Source organism: Macrotis lagotis, chromosome 6, assembly GCF_037893015.1.
Source record: "Macrotis lagotis isolate mMagLag1 chromosome 6, bilby.v1.9.chrom.fasta, whole genome shotgun sequence".
Classification (NCBI taxonomy): domain Eukaryota; kingdom Metazoa; phylum Chordata; class Mammalia; order Peramelemorphia; family Peramelidae; genus Macrotis; species Macrotis lagotis.
Window position 1 is genome coordinate 91,321,762 of NC_133663.1, and position 21,732 is coordinate 91,343,493.

At 34.8% G+C, this 21,732-nt stretch overlaps 1 protein-coding gene across 2 annotated transcripts in view; it reads right to left on the minus strand.

Moving 5' to 3' along the window:
- Positions 1-21,732, minus strand: part of GTF2F2 (general transcription factor IIF subunit 2) — a 155,062-nt gene that overhangs the window by 123,497 nt on the left and 9,833 nt on the right. The window contains exons 2-5 of one of the 2 annotated variants that reach the window (XM_074191705.1): positions 19,962-20,035; positions 15,442-15,460; positions 14,376-14,520; positions 1,883-1,921 (exon numbers count right to left, since the gene is read on the minus strand). In XM_074191705.1, the coding sequence (XP_074047806.1) occupies positions 1,883-1,921; positions 14,376-14,520; positions 15,442-15,460; positions 19,962-20,035 (277 nt within the window). The remainder of the gene's footprint in view (positions 1-1,882; positions 1,922-14,375; positions 14,521-15,441; positions 15,461-19,961; positions 20,036-21,732) is intronic. The other variant, XM_074191706.1, reaches the window with a different exon arrangement.

Sequence of the window (21,732 nt, forward strand, 5' to 3'; positions counted from 1 at the left end):
ACTCCAGGACCAGGCTGGTTGGTTCTTGTCCTTTGTTATCGAAGAAGACTATATTACTATGTTTGAGATAAATTAAAGTGTGTCTGACTATGGTTGATCAGACCAATATGAGCTCAGAATGCTCTACCACAGGTTGGGCACAAATAGTTCATGTGAACACTGGGGTGGGCACTCTGCATTCTTGAATACAAGATTTATATAGAACGTACTAAGTAAGTTTGGTGGAACCAAATACAAACACAGTCTTTTCCTTTATTAAATAAGGATTAGTCTGGCTATTTCTCATTAGTGGTAAATCCAATGCAGTATAAACAATTTGACAAAACTTATAAAGCATGGGAGGAATGTCAATATGTATAGCAGTAAAAGCAGTACCCATTACCTTGACAGGGACAGTGCTGCCTCTTTTAACAGTGGAAGGAAAGATAGGAAAAGTAATGAGAAGACAATGTCCAAGATGCATCAAGAAGGACTTTTTCCCAAAAAAAAAGGAAAAAGGGGAAGAAGAAGAACAAAGTCTTGTTGGTGTATGCTTTTGTAAAATCAAAAGCACTGCAAGGAAAGCAGGAAGCAGAGGGATAATACAGGCTTTCTAACAAAAAGAGAAGATTTTACTTGCATTTCTGTATCCAAGTCATCTCAAACACCCCAGCTCATTATCTGTGCTTTGTGTCACTTCTGGCTTTGTACCAGCTGCATCTGCCCTCTTGTTTTATGGGAAATTATGTTATAATTTTGTTTGTGAAGTTGAAATTGTTAATTTCTCATTTTTTTCTCAGTGATCCAATTGGGGGGAAGATATTTTTAAACTTATGAGGTACAAAGACATACAATATTGTATCTTATGTTACTTATCGTAGTCTCAAGAATCATTTAATTCAATGGTGGAGTCAATTTATTTTATATAGCAACAAATTTCCAATTTTCTATATCAAAACAGAATTTTGTGACTAAATTTTTCTTTACCACAAGTTGCCAGAAATGTATGACACACGTATGCTTAATAAAGTTTACTTACTGCCAAGTTATTTTTTTTTAATTTCACTACACTATAAATTAGTATTGATGTATTTCTTTGGATACACACTTATTAGCTATTTAATTTGAAAGGCACTCATTCCTTCAAAGCAGAGATATATATATGTATGTAAATTTATTCATGTTCATTCAGATTAAAGCTGATTTTTACTCTTTACTTTTAGACTTCTTTTTGAAAACCACCTTAAATTTTGCCACATTTCAAATCATCAATCATAAAAGAACCAACCATAAAATGAATCCTTTTTAACAAGTATTGAATGAACTAAGTTTGAACTGAATGTCTCAGTTCTGTTCTAGAAATGATTTTCCAAACTTTCATTTTTCTTTCCATGGCAAAATTTTTCAAAACATTTCAGCATAAAGATTATAATTACTTTATCCTTTTCTGATGATATAAATGACCTGATTAATGAGACTGTTTTCCCCAATTCATTCACTTATAACCTGTTTTTCATAGTGAAAGATCACAGACCCTGGAGACTTAAAATAAAGCAGAATTCAAAAAGAAGACCAAATATTTTAAAGAAAAAAGTAAACAACAAGACGCTCTAAAAAATTGTTTCCAAATAACAAAGAATGTCCAAGGATGAGAATAAGTTCTTGTACGTCTGAGTAAGCTTACCTTTATGATTTTTTTAAAATTATGAAAACCTTATCTAGGCTATCATATTGCTGTGAATTCTTCAATTTTATGTTGCATTATCCTGTAAACACTATAAAAGCAATTGGCAGATGAAGCTTAAATAAAGGAGGTGGTAAAAGTGGAAAGAATGAAGACATTTTAGTCTAAACACAAGTTATTTTTCAAGTGCAGTAAAGCAGTCATGTTCAAAACACTTACCATTATTACTGCTCTCAGAATTTTCTTCAGGCTGGCCTTCTGTAGAACAAGAAAAACGTGCTTTTGTGATCGTGATGAACAACAAAAATTATTTTAAAACTATATTATGACAAACAATGGCTACTGAAAAAAGAAGGCACTTAAAAAGGGATAAAATTTACAGAGGTCTACAACTTCAAAAGCCATCTTCCTAAAAGTTAACGTTTCTTCAGCCTTTAGCAGAACACAAAAAAGAATGACTATGGGGAATGCAAAGTAGTGAGGTACTCAGCCTCTGTGTGTGTGTGTGTGTGTGTGTGTGTGTGTGTGTGTGTGTGTGTGTGTGTCTGTCTCTCTTCCCCCATTTTCTCATTCCTTGTCTCTCTTGCTTCCCTCTTTTCCATGTCTCTCCTTTCTCTTTCTTCCCCATTTTTTGGTTAGGCTATTGTAATAAACCAACTCCTTTGTCGTTAAAAAAAAAAAGTTGTATTGTCCAAAAAAGACAAAATTTACAGAGATGACGTTTTATAATAGACTAGATTAATTCCAAGTTGGCTTCTTATTCTATGGTAGGAGATGAAGATTGGCAAAAATCAGGGGGAAATGCCAGAAGAGACTGGGTACTCATGATCCACACCTCATTGGTGAGCTCGAAATAGTGTGAAAACTCAAGGAGTAAATTTTGTAGAATACCACAGTAATTCAGAGCACCATATTTAGAATGTAATGAAGATTCCAGGGTCACCTCCATGATAATCAGAGCCACTAAAATAAGATTTTAAATGCATATTTATTCATGATTTAAACAAAGGGTAACTCCCTAAATTTAATAAATTATTTTTATTGCCCTTTCTTTTTCTTGGTAAAGGCTGATGGATAATAATAAAGGCCCTTGGGCTATCTTACAGAGAACTGAGCTTGCTCTGAAGTTGAGATGAAACAGATTTCTTTTTGTCTAAGACCCTGTAATATGGTTTCCAATGCAGTTGATAAAGTACTTGGCTCAGTTATACTGTTAACACTTACCTTTGGGCAGTAGAGGGAAAAAATGTGCAAAGGGGAAAAAACCCCACTAATCATCTCCTCCATCCTTCCCACCCATTCCAGTCTCCTCAGGTTCTTCTGATGTATCTTCACAATAAAACAGGAGAAATAAAAGCTACCTGATATACTTACTACCTAATGAAAATACCAATAGAGTCCTTCTTTTGTCATTCAAAAGAATGTCATTCTGGTTCTAGATTTCATCTTATTAACCTTTTACAAAGAGACATTCAGGGTCCTCCCTAAATTAAACCCATCAGTGCATTTAAATAAAAGGTGAATTGGAAAGAACAATGGATTCCAGACTCAATTTGATCAGTAATCAGCCACTAGTCATATCCCTTTAGACAAATCCCTTGCTTCTCTGAGCCTCTGTGAAATGGGTAAAAATTTTGTACCACATACCTCATGGGATGGTAGTGAAAAAAACTATTTCTAAACTGAAAAGTACAATGTAAATAAGTATTATTATTAAGAAAACTATTCCATTTTTCTTAAATTGTGAAGAAATGTCAATTAAATTGTTCATTTTCTTTTTAAAATAAGGAAGTTCCTTAAAATAAAAAGAGAATAATAAGTAGGCAAAGAGATTGGCTAGCTAAGAAAAGCAAAACACCAGAGGCAGAGTTCAAATAAAATCCAAATGTCCAAACTCTGAACTTCAACCCAAATAAATAGATTAGATCTATGTCATCTCTCACACCCATCCCTTTTTCCTCACTCTGACTCATGCCCCTATCCTCTCCTAAATGATCTCTCAGTCTACACTCTTCCCTTTCTAATTTGTCCTCTACAAAGCTGCCAAGCAGGCATTTCCAAATCAGATCTAAGCAATTTCACATCCTCTCTCTAAAATATCTTCAGTGGGTCCCTAAATGCCTACAGGATAAAATACAAATTCAGGCTGCCAATCAAAGCCCTCTGTTTCCCATCCAACTTTACAAGTCTGACTGCCTATCATTCTCCTCCTGGGACAGTCTTCTCCTAGCCTTATTAGCCTGACCACTGGTGCCTCAATATGAGGTGATAGGACATGCTATGATCTGTCTCTAGGGCGCTGGTATAGGAATCCCCTGTCCCTGGACTGTTCTCCCTCCTCCCCTCCATCTCACAGGACCCCTGGCCTTCTTCAGAGTCCAGCTCAGGTGATCCTCTGCTCTGAATAAAGCTGCCCTGTCCCTCTTAGCTCTTAGTATCTCCCTCTCTTGAAATGATTTTGCATAAGACTGGTATTTACTTACTTGTGCACATGTGACATTGCCTCAGTAGAATGTAAGCTCCTAGAGGGCAGTTATCATTTCAATATTGCCTTTGTATACTCACACCTACCAGAGTGTTGGGCACATAAGAAGCACTCATTAAGTGCTTGTTGAATTGAACTGAATCAGGCAGAATTTATAACTAGAAAAAGCCTATAGGGCAAAATAATACTAGTTAAATCTTCAACAATAATAAATTAGATTTAATCACACAATTTAAGTCAAAGCCTATTCTACAAATTATTTTTAAAAAACATAAATATATATTTAATTGTTGGTTTTACTTTCCCAATAAGCTCCAAATTATTTGGGGGAAGATATATTCTCTTCAAAATTTCAAATCACACATTTGTAAATTTGCTTTACAGGTTTGTCAGCTAAAATTCTAGAAAGAAATTTCTATGACAGGTTGCATAAATATTATCTGTAAAAGCATTTTTTGATTTTCTATAAGTAATAGGCTATCAAGTTTTCACTGCAGAAAATCACAGGCTAGACTCAAATGAATTCAGAATGAGTTCCCAAATCTTATCTTAACAGTGTATCCATATATTCCAATTTTCTCTTGAACTACTGCAACTAGACTTTTATATGGAAAAATACAGACCCCAGATGGCCTTTTCTGCAAAATTTCCTGTTATGAAAAGGAAGGAACATTTTCTTCAGTTATTTTCCCCAGGTTGGGACTTGTTTTCTTGAAAGGTGAAGGGGCTTGTGGGTTAGCTGATCAGAGTACTAAAAGAGCCTGAAGATCTGTGCCCTGGGAATTTGACCATGAGCACAACAGGATGCTGTCTGGGTTTGCTCTTCTTCAGATATACAAGATGATCATCACCTGGGGTGATTCAAAATATTCATCTATTATGAGCAGCAAAAGCAAAAGTTCTTCTAGTTCCATTCATTATTTCCCGTGTGTGTGTGCACACATAGGTAATACATACAATATGCCATACATTTCTTAAGGTGGGGCTTGAGGGATTAAAGGGGACAGCCACCCAAAGCGCCATGAATCAGGTCAAATGGGGAACTTAACTAAGCTGAAAAACAGGTAGATGAACAATAGTTGTCAACTCTGGTTGTTCTCAACCCACCTAAACAATTAAAACTTAGGGGGCAGCTAGATGGCAACGACCCTGGAGTCAGGAGGACTTGAGTTCAAATCCAACCTCAGACACTTAATACTCATTTAGCTGTGTGACCTTAGAGAAGATACTTAACTCCCTTACCTTGCAAAAGCCAAAAAACAATTAAAACTTATTGTCTTAGCAAATAAGCAACAATATCACTAAAGATTCTAGGAAATAAAATGGTTAAAAGAATATGTATTACTTGCTTTTAAAAATCATGGTAAAAAATGACACAGAATACCACCCTGTCAGCAACTTTCTGAGACCTTAAAATACAGACTTGTTTAATAGCTACCTTTGGTACTTATTAGTTACCTATATCCATAATATATCACAGTCATATGATTTGTGGAAATTTATACAGAAAATAAAAAATTGTATTTTTCTCTGTACATTTTTAAAAATATTTATAAAACAGTAATAATTAAAAGATAAACTGGCAAAAATTTCAAATAACACAGTTATATAGCAATTACTGAGGAAACACATCATAGTGAAGAGAAAACCAAGCCAGGAAAAACTAGGTTCATTTCTCACTCCTGATTCTGACTGTGTGACTTTGAACAAGTCACTGAACCTTTAAATATTCAAGAAAAATCTTAAGTTGACCCTCACTGATTGTGGGGGTCTCCTCATTTGGAAATTTCATGTTCCAAGGATGTTACAGGTTTAGTCCCTATCTCTTAGAGAACATACAGTAATTAATATTTAGAAGCAAAGATTATAAGAAGTTAAAAAAAGTTTTGAAGTTTCTCACTGAGATAAGCCTCAACATAAGCAAGTAATATACCAGAACTAAATAATACCATACCCTTCTCATTTGAAAATCATTTGCTCAAAACAACTAAGATTACTGTGAGAAGTAAACATTCTTTTTAAATAAATACCAATATTTTAAATGGAATGTTTTATTATAGTATGATTAACACTGGAATATTATTATGAATGAATAAGATCTAGAACACAGAATTCCCAATCTTCAGAGAAACTACTGGTAATGAACTTTGTACTTTCAAAGAGCATGTTCATAGAATTGTAATTCAAACATAATCCTATATTTATATATCTCTATAAATCTATCTATCTATCTATCTATATCTATATATATATTTTAGCAGACAGAATAGGTAAAAAGGTCTACTAAGCAATCACCAAAATAAAAATATCACACATTTTCCTTTAAAAATGGCAGCTTCCTTTAGTCAGAAATTATATTTTATTGCTATCTAGGCAGTGACTAACGGAGTCTGATGGGAATACTGAAAAGTTATTTTGATTATTTAAAACCACAGTAAAAACATCAGTTTTTATATACAGGGTTATAGTAAAAGTATGCCCTAAGTAGGAGGAAAAAAATATAATACTCGATTTTCATTCTCACATTCATTTAATAACTCACATTTATGTAGGAATTTAAAGTTTGCAAAGCATTTCACATATATCTTCATTTAATTCTCACAATATCACCGTGAGGAAGGGACTCTCACCCTCATTTTACTGATAAAATAACAACTTTTGAGATGGCACAATGGGAAAAGCCCTTACACTGGAATCAAAAATCCTGGGTTCTAATCCTATCTCTAAATTTATTCCCTGCCTGTGTCCCAATCACTTCATCAACCTGTGCCTCAGCTTCAACATCTCTAGCAGAAAGGAGGGTTGCCAAGACTAGCCAGGGCTCTATCAGTGGAATATGGAAATGCATGTGGAGAAAATGCATATTGCTGAGTGACTTTCAATCTCTTCCCACAGAAGTTAATACACACAGAAGTAATTCTGTCTGGCCTCATGTTCTAGACCATGGGTTGGATGAAGTCTGCTAACTCAGAGGACTAAAACAGTCTATGCCATTCACACCTATCCTGTACTGAGTTCTGGTCTAAGAACAATAAGGTTAACAACAAATTATAAGATACATGAAGAAAGATACAATAAATCAATAAAGATGAAAGTGGTCAAAGTGGTATCATATAATAAGGAGAGGTCAAAAGGAATGAATACTGAGAAAAAGATTTGAAATGACTAGAAATACTCAGTTCCTGAAAAAACAAACATGCAGAGGAATAGAGGTAAGAAAACAGATTGCCAAGGATTAAAGAGAGAGAGGCTACAGATCACTCATTCTACAAGTGTGGCAATGAAGGGAAAGACAAGCCCCAGATGGTAAGGCTAGAGGAACTAACAGAGCTAAGCGAAGATTTTTTCAAGAGTCTTGGGGGTGGGGGGCAGCTAGGTAGAACACCAGCCCTGGAGTCAGGAGTACCTGGGTTCAAATCTAGTCTCAGACACTTAATAATTACCCAGCTGTGTGGCCTTGGGCAAGTCACTTAATCCCCTTGCCTTGTAAAAAACCTTTAAAAAAAAAGTCTTGGGGGAAGGTGGAGTTATGAGGGACCAGGAGAGAAAGAGCCAATTGAGAAAGCAAAGCTCCAGCTGTCGTAGGGGGAGAAGGTGCTCACTTAGAGGCAAGATCCCTCAGGAGATTAAAAAGGGACAAAAATCTAAGGCATAGGACACAATCGGAAATGTTATATATGAAAAAATGCTACAAGAACAAAGTCTTTTGGGGGCTATATGATTCAGAATAAGCAATAAAATGAAAGGAACAGAAATTATCATTTGTTATTAGCAGAAACCTCTACCCAAAAAACCCAATACCAACCAGCACAGTGGCATGGATAGATTAAGGTCCCTGCTATTCCACCAGAGCTCCCATTCACCCCAACACCTCTACAGAGACTACTCTAATATCTCACACTAGTCTTCATTCCATGACAATTTGATCTTTGGCTTAGTTGCTAAATTTGTCAACAAGGACATCGTTAGTCTTGAGTTACACATTCTGTATGAGTAACATCTGTTCTAGAACAACTGGACCGAGATTTCTAGGCATCTAAAGAAGTTAGCAGAGGAGTCATTACCTAATTGATGATGTGTTACAATACAGGCAAATCAGATCTGGAAATATAAAGTTTTTTTTGCAAAAAGGAATTAAATTTATAAATGTGAAAAGATGTTCTTTCTCAACATCCTATAGTAATCATACATAGTAATCTAGTTCCATCCTTAAGTGGACTCTAACAGGGTTAAGAGGTCCTTAAACATGAAGATTAATAACATGGGGGATTGAATTTCAAAATTTTACTATGAAAATCAAAATACCACAGAAATAGGATGCTCCCCAGGAGGAAAAAACAAGCTCTGGAAGAGAAAGGACTGTTCCATTTTTTAAATTATTATCACTGCATACACACAGTGGGTCAAGTTTTGCTGAATTTTGGTACAATAAAAAGTACTTGTATTTATCTACCCTGAGAAGAAAGAGTATAGTAAAACAACAGAACACTGAGTAAATTAATGATTATCAGAAAGATAAAGCACAAAAAATGGTGACTGTACTTTCTGACAGCAGAGGCAGGGCAAAGAGCTCCGGTCTGAAAGGGCCTGGATTCAAATCTCACCTCTGGCATTCATTACTTGTGTGACCTTGGGCAGTTCAGTTTTTTCACCTGAAAAATCTGGAAGCTGAACTAGATGGACTAAGGAGTTTGCAGTTGTAGCTCTAGGGCTCTATAACTTCCTTTCTCCACTCAGAAATGGTATGATTACAGTAAGAACTTAATGACTGTCCAATGAATAAAATGGAAGATACTCAAAACAAATGTTTGACTATATATCCAAAAAATATATGTAAATATATGTGTGTGTATGTATATATATCTATCTGATATCTAAAGAAAAAGAACTGTTGAACTGAGTGCATTAGGAAGGCATTAAAATTTAAGAATAATAGAGAAATAAGATCTAATAAATCAGAAGAAACTGCAGAGATTATCTAGTGAGATTCCTTTGTTATTTTACAGATCAGGAAACTAATTTTGTCCAAAGTCATACAGTAAGTAGCAGAGCTGGAATTCAAACACAGATCCTCAGATTCAATCTTTCTATTTTATACTAATCCTATGCTAATGTTCCTACAAATCACCAATTTAAAAGAATTACAAAAACATGGGTGGCCACTCCCAAGTCATGGTTTCTTAAGCTTCCTCTTCTAGTCATTTGCCAAGGGGGATGATTTGCCTGCTGAGTGGTGTGGTCCACAGAGCACTGGCCTTGGAGTCAGGAGAACCCAAGTTTAAATCCAGCCTCAGATACTTGACTCTCACTAGCTGTGTGACCTTAGCTGTCACTTAAACCTGATTGCCTTGCATCCAGGGACATCTCTAGTCATCCCAATTCATATCTAGCCACTGGACCCAGATGGCTCTGGAGGAGAAAGTGAGATCGGGGACTGAGCACAAATTGTCAGGAGCATCATCTCCCCTGATGTCATGGTATTCTTTGAGAATAAAGAACAAAACATCAGCACTATCAAGGGGAGCTTGGAAAATGGAGCTCCACAAGTACATTATCCAGTTATTATTAGGAGCTGAGAAATGTCTCTCAGAAAATGAATACCCTAAGAGAAACACTGGGGAAAAACCCAGGCATCTATCAGAATTAGCAATAAAATGAAAGGAAGAGAAATTATAATTTGTTATTAGCAGAAACCTCCCCCCAAAAAACCCTATACCAACCAGCACAGTAGCATGGATAGATTAAGTTCCTTCCTACTCCGCTAGTACTCTAATTCACCCCAACACATCTATGAGGATTACTCCAATGTCTCACATTAGTCTTCATTCCATGAAAATTTGACTTTTGGCCTAGTTGCTGAATTTGTCAGGGAACTGAAGATACAACTGTAGAGAATCTGCTCTAACATCTTAGAAGTTTTTGCCCTCTCAATGGAGAGGAACTAGAAAAAAAACCCAGAAGTTCCAGTAAATATTAGCATGAATTCAATATTTGCTTTTAAGAAGGAAAAATTAAAAAGTTATAGTCTATTCTATGTTAGAAGAAAATAACTAAATGAAAATCATTTACAGGGTCAGCTGTTAATATTCTTTGGGTTTTGTGGTTATTCATGGTGACCTGGGACAATGGAACTAAAACGGAGATAATAAGATTGGGAAAAGGTAATTCACAGGTTTTCTTTTAAGTTGGAATAATAGGCCTTACATCTATTATTTAGGGTTTGGGATAAGAAAACATTAAAAAAAAAAATAAGTTTCAACAAAAGGGAAGTGCCAGAGATGAAAGGAAACAAGATGGAAAACATCCACCATTAACCAGAAAATAAAAAAGTTTCCCAAAGCTGAATTAAAGAACAAAACTAAAATTCAATCATTTCTTCTTGGAAGAATAAAGCATAACCTCCAAGAAAATATTTATTTTGCTAATGCCATGGTAGGGAAAATACAGGTATAAGAAATTATTATAACTTGAAATCATAACTGAAAATAGAGTTAACCAAAAACTCTCAGAAACTAAGAGCTAGAAAGAATCAAAATGAATTCATAATGAACTGATGAAGGACATATGGATTTTTTTAATTAAGGAGAATAAGACACAAAAATTCAAGCCCACAGTAAATGAGTTCTAAAAGGAAATCCAAAATAAAATTAGTCATAAATTCAAAAAAAATTAGTCAATTAGAAAAAGAATTAATTTTTTCAAGTACAAATACAAAAAAAAGAAGAGAACTATAACTCAAGATGGAAAAACTCATTTAAGGTGTGCATTTTTCCCTAAAATTCTACCTTTAAAGAATGTGAATAATTAAGGAAAAATCAATAAATATAGTATGGTAGTTGGAACAAAGGACAAGCACACAAAATCATCTCTAAGCCTCTTGTTTTTTTCTAAGTATAGGGAGAGCTAAGGGAACAAGGGTATCTGAAAACAATACAAATGGTATGAAACCTCAGAAAATAAAGATTTGAAACTACAAATAACAATTCCTGAGTTTTTCCTTTTTTCTTGAGAGTTAAATTTGAAGGAATTTAGGAATCACCTGCTCTAACATTCTTATTATATAAACTGTAAACCAGGGCATAGAGAAGTTGCTCATTGTAACACAGGTAACAAATAGAGTCACATAAATTCAAAGTCACATCCTCTGGCTCCAAATCCAAATTTCAGTCAAGTCACTCAATATGCTCTTAATGGAAAATATAATTTCACTCATTGGATTTTCAGGGATATGTACCTGAAGAAGCATATGGACATGATGTAATTTCATAAAAAGAAGTTTGCAGGTTCAGATATATTTTGAGTCAAGTAACAGAAAAAACAATTAAAATAATTAATGAAAATGGAAAATAATCAGGAGGTACTCTCCAACATTAGTTTAAATTATAATAACCTGTATTAGTAATTTGGAAGAGTGACTTAATAATCAATTAATGCAACAGAGGAATAGCAAATATTGTTAAGGAAAGACATTCCAGGAAACTAAGCTGGGTTAAAAATAACAGACATCCAATTTGGAAACATAAGAATGATAGTCTAGAAGAGAAGTAAGGAAAAGGAAAATCAAGAATGCAGTAATATGAAAAAAAATGAGTGGGAAGAAAATTAGAACTGAGTCTTTATAATCACATCCCAAAAGCCAAGAACATATTGTTCATACTCCAGAATGTAAATGACAGTCCGGATCATTTTCTATTTCTCTGCCAAGATGATGCTAGGAATACCATATACAATTTGAGATAATGCAGGACCAGAAATATGAACACAAAATGTTCAGGAAAGTAAAAGAAACTGAAAGGCAAGATAGGAAGAATTCTTTTGAAAACAAAATATGGTTTAGTTTTTCCTAATTATTTTCTTATTTTATGTAAGCAGACCTAGATGGAATTAGAACTCTGATGTCTGCAGATTTTCTATTTATACAAGCTATTTACAGACTCATAACAATTTCAACTCAAGTATGAAACTACTTACTATTAGGCCCTAGCATCTTATAGTCAATTTGATAATACATAAAATATGAAGAATTAAGGAATTTTTTTTCTATAAGGGAAGTTTAAAAATATACTTTTATTTCTGAATTCTTCATTGCCTCTCATCTAAGTTTTCCCTTTTATATCCCACTCCCTTTGCCCATTCATATTATAAATTTTTTCAAACCAGTTATTTGCCAGTCAATTAACATTTACATGCCTACTATATACCAATTCAATTGGTGCTAGGGGAACAAAGACAAAACTTTAATAGCCTTTGCTCTCATGGGGCTTACACTCTACAGAGAGATCATACATACACATGTGTAAGTATATATCAAATATGTAAAAAGTAAATACAAGATAATTTTGAGGGGAAAAAAACTCAACAGCAAAGTTTGTCAAGATAAAGTCTGACTAAGCTGAGCTCTGAGGGATATCAACAATCAAAATTCTTTGTTAAGAGCCTACTATGTGCCTGTCACTATATGCTTGGTCTACAACTCCCTGCTCTCAAGGAGCTTACAGTCTAATGAGGGAAGACAAAACACAAAAAGAAGTTGAAAGGGGTGGCCAGGGAGGTGGGCATGGTGGGACAGCTCAGATGGTTCTTCTTCCTGGCTCCCCTTCTTCAATGGGAGGGGGAAGGTGGGGAGCATCAATAGGGAGCACCCCAGCAGACAGCAAGATAAGGAGCAGGGCCACCCAAGACAAGAGTTTCCAGGGGCAGGGTAAAGGAGTCACGTAGAGAAGTCCAAGTAGAGTAGACAGATAAAAAATCAGGAGAGAATTCTAAATGAGAAAGCCAGGGATTCTGAGATCCAGAGAGGAAATGAGATTGCATTCAAGTCATAAAGGAAAGCCAGGAGAAAGACAGTACTCTGTGTGATCAAGAGCAAGAGAGCCCAAGGAGTACATGAAGGGAAACACTGCACTCAGCCCTGGCAATACCTGCTGAAACCAGAGCCAGGGTTCTCAGTGTCACCCAAGGAATGCACATTTGTTCTTGGAGGGAACAGAGATTCCCTGGAGATTACTGAGCAGAGGAGTAACATGGTCAGTTTTTCCTTAAGGAATATCTCTGGAAGCTGGTGGACTAACAAAGGGAGTTACTTGAGCCATCTGTTCCATCTTTATTTCAAGACAAATTTCAAGCTACCTTTCTATAACATAGTTCTGGGTACAATATGAAATATTTATGTTTATATTTTCTGTCTATCAAAGAATAGTACTATGAATAACTACAACACAACAATAAATAAGGCATTAAAACTAATCATTACCTAGCTCTGTAAGTTAGAAAAACTGTTTACATTAGTAAAATTTACATGCAAAAAAATTATGAATTAATGAACTGATTTTAATCAGCTTATAGTAATTTATAGGCTATTACTGTAATAATATAAGGATATGTGATATAATAACCCATGCCAACTCCCTATCTTGCAGTCTTTGATAAGAAATGGGACAAAATCACAGTTTTGACTTATGGAAGATAAACAGATCATCTTTTATAATTTATTACATGAAAATGTTATGTTGTTCTAAGTAGCACATACCCAGTTTTCAAGGTAATGTTCCAAATTCAATGTAGAAAAGAAAGTAGAAGACAGTGAAAATGAACTTAAATTTATAGCAACTGCAAAAGAAATTCCCTTTAACATTTAGTATTCCAAAACTCATATATTCACTATCAATATTTGAATCATAAAAATAATAAGTGGTTAATACATTGCATAACAAATACTTTCTTTTCCCAGACAGTCCCTTCCTGCCAAAATGCACACAAGAACACTCCTTAAGTTCTAATTGTTAACGTTTAGCACCTTATTACTTTAAAAAAAGAAAGAAAAATCGCTTCCTTCTAAGAAAACCCAAGGGGTGAGCTTTATATGCAGGCCACCCCCTTCCTAGAAGAATCCAAAGCACCATGGTTTTTTCACTCACTTTAAAAGAGACATTTTGAGGTAGACACTGTTCTGTTTGTTCCACATGTCCAGAATAGTGAACTATAAGCCCCAATGCTTCTTGAATAACTTTCTGTGTCTTCATTAGACTGGAAACACCCCCCCCCCCCGAAGGCAGGAGTGAGCTCTAGTGCCAGACAGATTCTATCATGACAAACATGGGCCAAGTCGAGAATGACCTGAAAAGTAGAAGATGAGACCTCAATCCTGCCTTTCTGAATGGGCCACAGTGCCAAACATTATAACTACACAACTTTGTAAAGAGCAGCATTCGCTTCACTCTCCCTTACCTGAGGAGCTCTCAGTGAAAACTGTTAAGGTCTGACCTCCCACACTTTGTAAGAGAAAGGGGTGTTCTCGAGGGGCACTGACAGAAGCAGGTTTTCCTCCAATATCATGGATATTTGCAAGTTCCTCATTCAAAGTAAAAGATACCTAACAAATAATTAACAAGAGTCATCAATAATGTTTTACTATGACACACACTCTCACACACACATACTTAAATTGAAATTACATTTAGTTATAATTTCCAAATTATTGATCTTTTTGTAATTATATTGAAATCCCTCAATATACATTTATAAAATACATTATAGTAAGATGTTATCCTAACTAACCTATCAAGAAAAGGTTGTATTTTCAAGTTATATATAGTTAAAGTTACAATGACTATATCCTCAATGTTAACTAACCATATAGTGACACTAAGACTTTCTAATCCATATTAAATGTTCTTGACATAATTCTATTTTAATTTTCATTCAACTCCCTCTAATAATTTCTGTATGTGTGCAATTTCCCTAAATATTTCTATAAATATCAAATACTTGCCAAAGAACTAATAGCATAGAACTGGGAGACTGATTTCTTTCAAAAGGATTCTCTTCCAAACTCTTTACCCAACTGAAGATCTTCACTACAACTATGCTAATGGAAGACCAGTATAAAATATCTACTAAGTATATGTATATATATATATATATATATATATATATATATATATATATATGGCTTTCTGATCTTTTATATAGCTATATATAGTACTACATAGCTAAGTGCCATATGATATACAATGGATCACAAAACTAAACCAAATAGTCGCTTCATCCTGACTTTAATACTGTAACATCTAGGGTGTCGAGCTCAGGAAAGATAAATATAAAGTAATTAAAAAGAATGGACAACCAGGCAGCTGATTGAGAGGTTCTTGCAAAAGTATAACATCATAAAATCAGGGAACTAATGCTGATGAACTTTCCAGAATGAAAACCTCTCTAAATTCTATAATTATTACCATATAAGATAAATATTTCTTTCATGCATTAAAAAGAATTAAAATTGCAATCAACTTACCTCAGTCCTTCCTTGATTCCTAGAGAAGGAGAAAAAGATAACATTTTAAAATTAGGAAAAGTCTAAATTTTCTGGAACAATCCACAAGTTATGACAGTCAGCATTTGAATGTCATTTTACCCTTACACCTGAAAACTTTAAATTCATGCTCATAATCTGAAAAAAATACCTTTCTTCCCTTACAATCCCTACATTTGCCAAACACCAAAAAATTCTGTAGGAAAAAAATACTAAACATGTCTACATATAAGATGGATATTTCAGTCAGATTAATTAGGAAATTGGATGAATAATCCTATCCCCATTTCATTTTGTCAGGGGGTAATCTTCATCTCTCATTTTTCCCTCTCTAGTTAATTTTACAGAAGAGGAATTAAGGCAAACACACTTAAGTGACTTGTCCAGATCACACTACTAGTAAATATCTGAAGCCAGATTTGAACTCAGGAAGATGAATCTTTCCAGTCCAGTGTTCTATTGACTGTGACACCTAGCTTCCTTAAGAGTCTGACAAGGAAAAAGGAAGACAAGAGATTTAAAATCAGAGGAAAGTGTAAGCTGAAATGACTAAAGAAAGGAAATGAAAGAGAGTGAAGTTAAGAGGCAATGGCCTGTCAAATAAACGAGAGTTTGAACAGAGATATCAATGAGGGAAAAGAACAAGAGGAGGGATTATGGTCAAATAGCAGCTATCAGAATTTCTAATTAGAGAAATAGAACCTTTAAAGATAATGGCAGATCTAGCATGGGAACACTCAATAACAGGCTGAGATAGAGTAAAGGATTAGGTCCTTGGACTTAAGGAGATAAAAGAAATGAGTGACTAGTGAGTATAAGAGAACATCTATATGGATATTAAGATCCCTTTGTATAAGGGCAGGAATTGGGGAGGAAGATGATGAGCCAAGTATGACAGGGGTCAAACACAATATACAAAAGTGTTTAAAGACATATAAAAAGGAATTAAAAATATAGCACCATGTGGACAAAACTACACTAAAATGTCAAATGAAGCGATTTCCAAATACCCAACAGATTTTAGAATTCTAGTATTTGAAGGCAAATAAGATATATAAAATAGAGCTTTATCTTTCTAATAAGTCAAAATAATGAAGAAAAATGAACTATAAAACTTGTAAATAATCAAAGTTTATCAATTCAATCTTATTGTTTCCTATAAGGAAATTTGCCTTTTTTTCCCCTCAAATGGAAGACTCTTAGGTATACCCTTTTCTAAGGCTCAATATAAGGGAAAAGAGATCATCCAAATTGACTGAACAATTGAAAAAGTGACCTGTGAATTCAACTGCCATTAAATCTCTCTGCACCCTTCATTCGATAATCTATAAAATAAGGGAACTGAACTGAACTAGAAGATCTCTCCAGTATAAAAGTTCTTTGAGTCTAATTTTATGAAAATTTAAGGTCAGTTAGGTGGTGCAGTGGAAGTGGAGTCAGGAAGTGCACTGGGTGTGGAGTCAAGAAGACTCATATCTGGTCTTAGATATATACTAGCTGTGTGATCCTAGGCAAGTTCATTAACCTTTGTAAAGCTCATCTGTCAAATGAGCTGGAGAAGAAAACAGCAAATTATTCCAGTATCTTTGCCAAGAAAACCTGCAAATGGGATCACAAAGAGTCAGATGTGACTGAAAATGACCAACCAACAAATAAAGCCAATATGATTTATCTTCATATTATCTACAAGACACCACATTTATTAAGGGTATATATATCATGTGCCTGACATTGAAAGAGAAGATAGGAATACAAAGAAATAAACCTTTCCTTTAAGAAACTCCTTTAGAAGTTTATATTCTATTCAGACAGTCAACAAACTGAGTCATACCTATAAGACACTGCAATTGGATCTTTGCAGTCCAGATCCAGAGTCCAAAAGATCTGAGGTCAAAAATGGTATCACAGACATTTATTAGTTGCTACCCTAGGCAAGTGTGTCTCCCATAGTTTCCTTATCTCTGACATCCCAGTCAACAGAAAGTACCTATTTCCTAGATATGAGTATAGAATGATATAACATTTGTAAAACACATTTTTTCATAAAGAATGTGTCAGGAGGTGAATTTTTAAGGAAACTGGGTATTGTAAGAGATGAAAGCCAGAAAAGAATGCATCATAGACAAGAAGGACAGCCTGTGAAAATGCAGAGACAAGAGACAAAGGGTCAATGTGAGGAACAAGGTCAATATAGCTGATACAAAAACTGCATAAAGGAAACATATTCCTAAGGGTTGGCAAGGGAGGTTGCAGCCAGGAAATGAAGGACTTTAAATACCAAACAAAAGAGTTGGTGTTTTGGTCCTTAAGTAATAGGGAGTTTTAGTGATTTCACAGGCTATCTAAAAATAAAGTATTTTTAAACACTTCAGCAATCTTCTTGAAATGCTACTTACAAAGTTGGGTTTTTTAAAGTGGGATTATGGAATTTAATCTTCCCTTTGCTTAAAGTGGAGAATCTCACTCTCTCAATGCAAAGTGACAAAATCAGTGCCTAAAGACACTAAGAGACAAAATGACTACCCAGCCAGGGTGGTCAGGAATAGAAAAAAAAGCTAAGTCATACTCCCTCTCTATCCATCAGGCTGTGTTACATCTCAGTGCTTTTTAACTTAAGGAAACTCAACTATAATTTAACAAGACTTTTTGTTTCAATACTGCATATATTTAAAAAGTAATGTTTGGCTGCATTTCTTTAAAGTCTGTTACTAGTAGATTCATTCCAGTTGGGGGGGGGAAGCATTAATTCAGCACAAACTGCATGACGGGGACTGTGAAACGTGCTCTGAAAGTTAACCCTGAAAGTTAAATGCTATTATATCCCTGTTTTAAAAATGAGGAAACTAAGGACAGAAGTTAAGTGACTTGTCTGCGGCTAGATATAGCCTCAGGTCTTCTGATTCCGAGTCTAGCATTCTATCTGTGGCGTCATCTTCTAAGTGTAACTCACTTCGAAGAAAACCAGTACCAAGTTTGAAAATAAACATTGATATATATTTATCACTTTAAAGTTTACCAAAGCTTTATGAACCAAAGAGGGGTAATTATTTGACAAAAGTCCTCTTCACTTTATAAAAGGTATTGTCAGGGTGCTGCAACACAAGGTGATCTTCATGTGCATTCAAAGTATCCAGTTCAAAATTGTAAAACTCAAAACTCAAATAAAATCTTTAAAAAAAAAAGTATCCAGTTCACAAAATCAGATTTATATATAATTTTCCAGGGACACATCTATTACTATAGTAACAACTATTTCCCAGGGTTGTAGTGAGACTCAAATGAGCTAAAGAACTTGACAGCTCTTTGAAATGGTAAAGTTTTATACAAATTTAATATATTCCTGTTAACATAAAGTAAGATGCAGTCTGCTGGGTGGCCAAGTTTGTACAAGAATGACGAAAACTAAATTCTAATCCAGTTTTACCATTAACTTGGCAAGATATAAAACTTGTTTCTCACTTTTATTTGCAAAAAAGGCTGTTACCTGCCCTAATTCACCTTTAAGGATATCTAGGGATAGGTTTAATAAAATAAGAAATGAAAATGTTTTTGAAATAAACACAACTATCAAATACTACCATCAGGCACATTAATAATCCCATTTATTCATTATTAACAGTCTTGTTAAAAAGTCATAAAGAATTTATAAAATCTATTTGGTCCCAAAATAAACAAGGGAAAGATCACACTATCAGGTGGGATAAATGTAGGTTTAAAATACAAAAGAACATCAGAACACCAAAAAAGAACCAAAGAAAGGATAATTCAAGAACTAAACAAAGGATATGCCTATCATATAAATCCAATACAAGGAATTGGCCCATGTAAAAGAAATCTATGTAAAAAGAACAAAAACAATTCCAAGTTTGCAAATGAGAACCAAGTATTAGTGGGTGATTCAAGATACCAAAGAATTCCTCAGACAATAAAGGTGATTTCAAATCTGCACCAAAACTGAAGGTAATGAAGACTTTAATGAAACAAATTACATCGGAATAATACAGATATCCTTCAATATCTGAAATTATTTAGTCCCCTTCAATATGCTTTTTGTTTTTGTTTTTTTTTTTTTTAGATTTTGGCAAGGCAAATGGGGTTAAGTGGCCTGCCCAAGGCCACACAGCTAGGTAATTACTAAGTGTCTGAGACCGGACTTGAACCCAGGTACTGACTCCAGGGCCGGTGCTTTATCCACTGTGCCACCTAGCTGCCCCTCAATATGCTTTAATAAATTTCTGTTACAGGATATAAATGCCTTAGTCCAAAGCAATGGATTTCCTGAAAATCTTGACAGTCTTATTTCACAAAATCCAATGAACTCCAGAGCTAGAAAGACCTGACTCAAAAGTAATCCAGTCCAATTTATCATGGCTTTCCATTTATATTTCCATCATGCAACAGTGCCTGCTAAATTACTACGCTGTACATTACTTACAATTATATTTACAATATAATTATAAATTTTTCCAAATAATACCAAAACCCTGTGTGAATCCACTTACTTTGCAATCCTCAGCTTTCCTACTTCTCCTCTTCCTGAAGCTTTGGCCCATTGCTGAGACAAGTACTTAGGAACCTAAAACAAAATAGGAAACAAATAAGCAATCAACACAATTTATTTTGTTAATTAAAAAACACTATAAAATGATATATAATCTGCATTTAAATTTCTTAGTTCACAATTGCTGTTTATTTTCAGTCTTCAAGTATTTATCAAGGTTTTACTATATGCTCAACAATGTGAGGGATGGATGCAGGGGCAAACCAACTCATCAAGGAAATTCCTCTTTGAAAGTCTTCCTGAGGGGGCATCTAGGTGGCGCAGTGGATAAAGCACCGGCCCTGGAGTCAGGAGGACCTGGGTTCAAGTCCGGTCTCAGACACTTAGTAATTACCTAGCTGTGTGGCCTTGGGCAGGCCACTTAACCCCATTGCCTAGCAAAAAAAAAAAGTCTTCTTGAAAGTACATGGTTTTTTTCCCTTGAAATGTGATTGCATAGTCATAACATATATGAAACTTTCTAATTTAGCAGGACAATTTTTATTTATTTATTTATTTAGGGCAATGGGGTTAAGTGACTTGCCCAAGGTCACAGAGCTAGGCCATTATTAAGTGTCTGAGACCGGATCTGAACTCAGGTCCTCCTGACTCCAGGGCCAGTGATCTATCCACTGAGCCAGCTAGCTGCTCTAAGCAGGACAATTGAATATTAAGCTATGTAGTTCTGATTATAAATATAAAAGGAATTCAGAAAAGGCTTCACTGAGGAAGAAGAACTTGAGTTAGGCTTTAAAGGATAACACACTTGAAAGAAGTCAGACTTAACTACTCAAATGCAAAAGATTTTCTGCAGATAGAAAGGTGCCCATCAATTACTGGCAAGTTATGTCCTAAGTTACTTGGGGATAGGGAGCTTGTCTTTTCATTTGTACACATCTAAAGTACCTAGCATAAGCAGTTCTCACTTTAAAAAAATGTTCCCAGAGACCACCTCTTAAAAGTTAAAACCACAAAGCAAAGTCCCAACAGTGCATCTGCTAGAACATGGAATGAGTGGGCAAAAGTGGTGGGAAGAGAATTATAGGTTTTAAATGGGGTAGCAGTAAACCTAGAAGAAATAAAAAGTGTTAACTACTTATATTCTGTCTTGTGTTTCAAAGTGCCCAATAAATAATACAACTGATTGCTCACGAAGGGGAAGGAATCTGTTTAGTCTGTTTATTTAATCCTTGAACTCCAGAAAACTAACCATTAGCATTTATTTTGGTTAACATGATTCTAGCTGTTTAAAAGAACCTAATTTGACATTGGAAGCCTTCTGGTTAAAAATTAAGTTAAAGAAAGGACAAAATAATGAAAGATAATGAATAATAAACATTTCAGGACTGAGTTAAATTGTTAATCTTCATTTCCTATTTACATCTGCCTTTCCAGAAACCACCACCCCTTCACATGCATATGTGACTGAGATTTAACACAGTCTGCTCTGGATGAAACTACCATTTAGGTGAATGGAAAGGTGTTGATGGCAGAATCCTAAGGTCAGATAAAGACTTTTCTACCACATTACTTTCACATAACATGCCTCTGGAAATGCAAGAACATCAGGCAAAAAGAGCTTGCCCACTCATGAATTGTGACCAACATTTTGAAGACCCTTGGTTTGAGATTTCATGGATTTAACTTTTACAGCTCATATACTGAAAGCAAGTTTCACAAGTAAATTCAATACAGAAGTAATACAAATACAAATAAATTTCTCAACTATGATA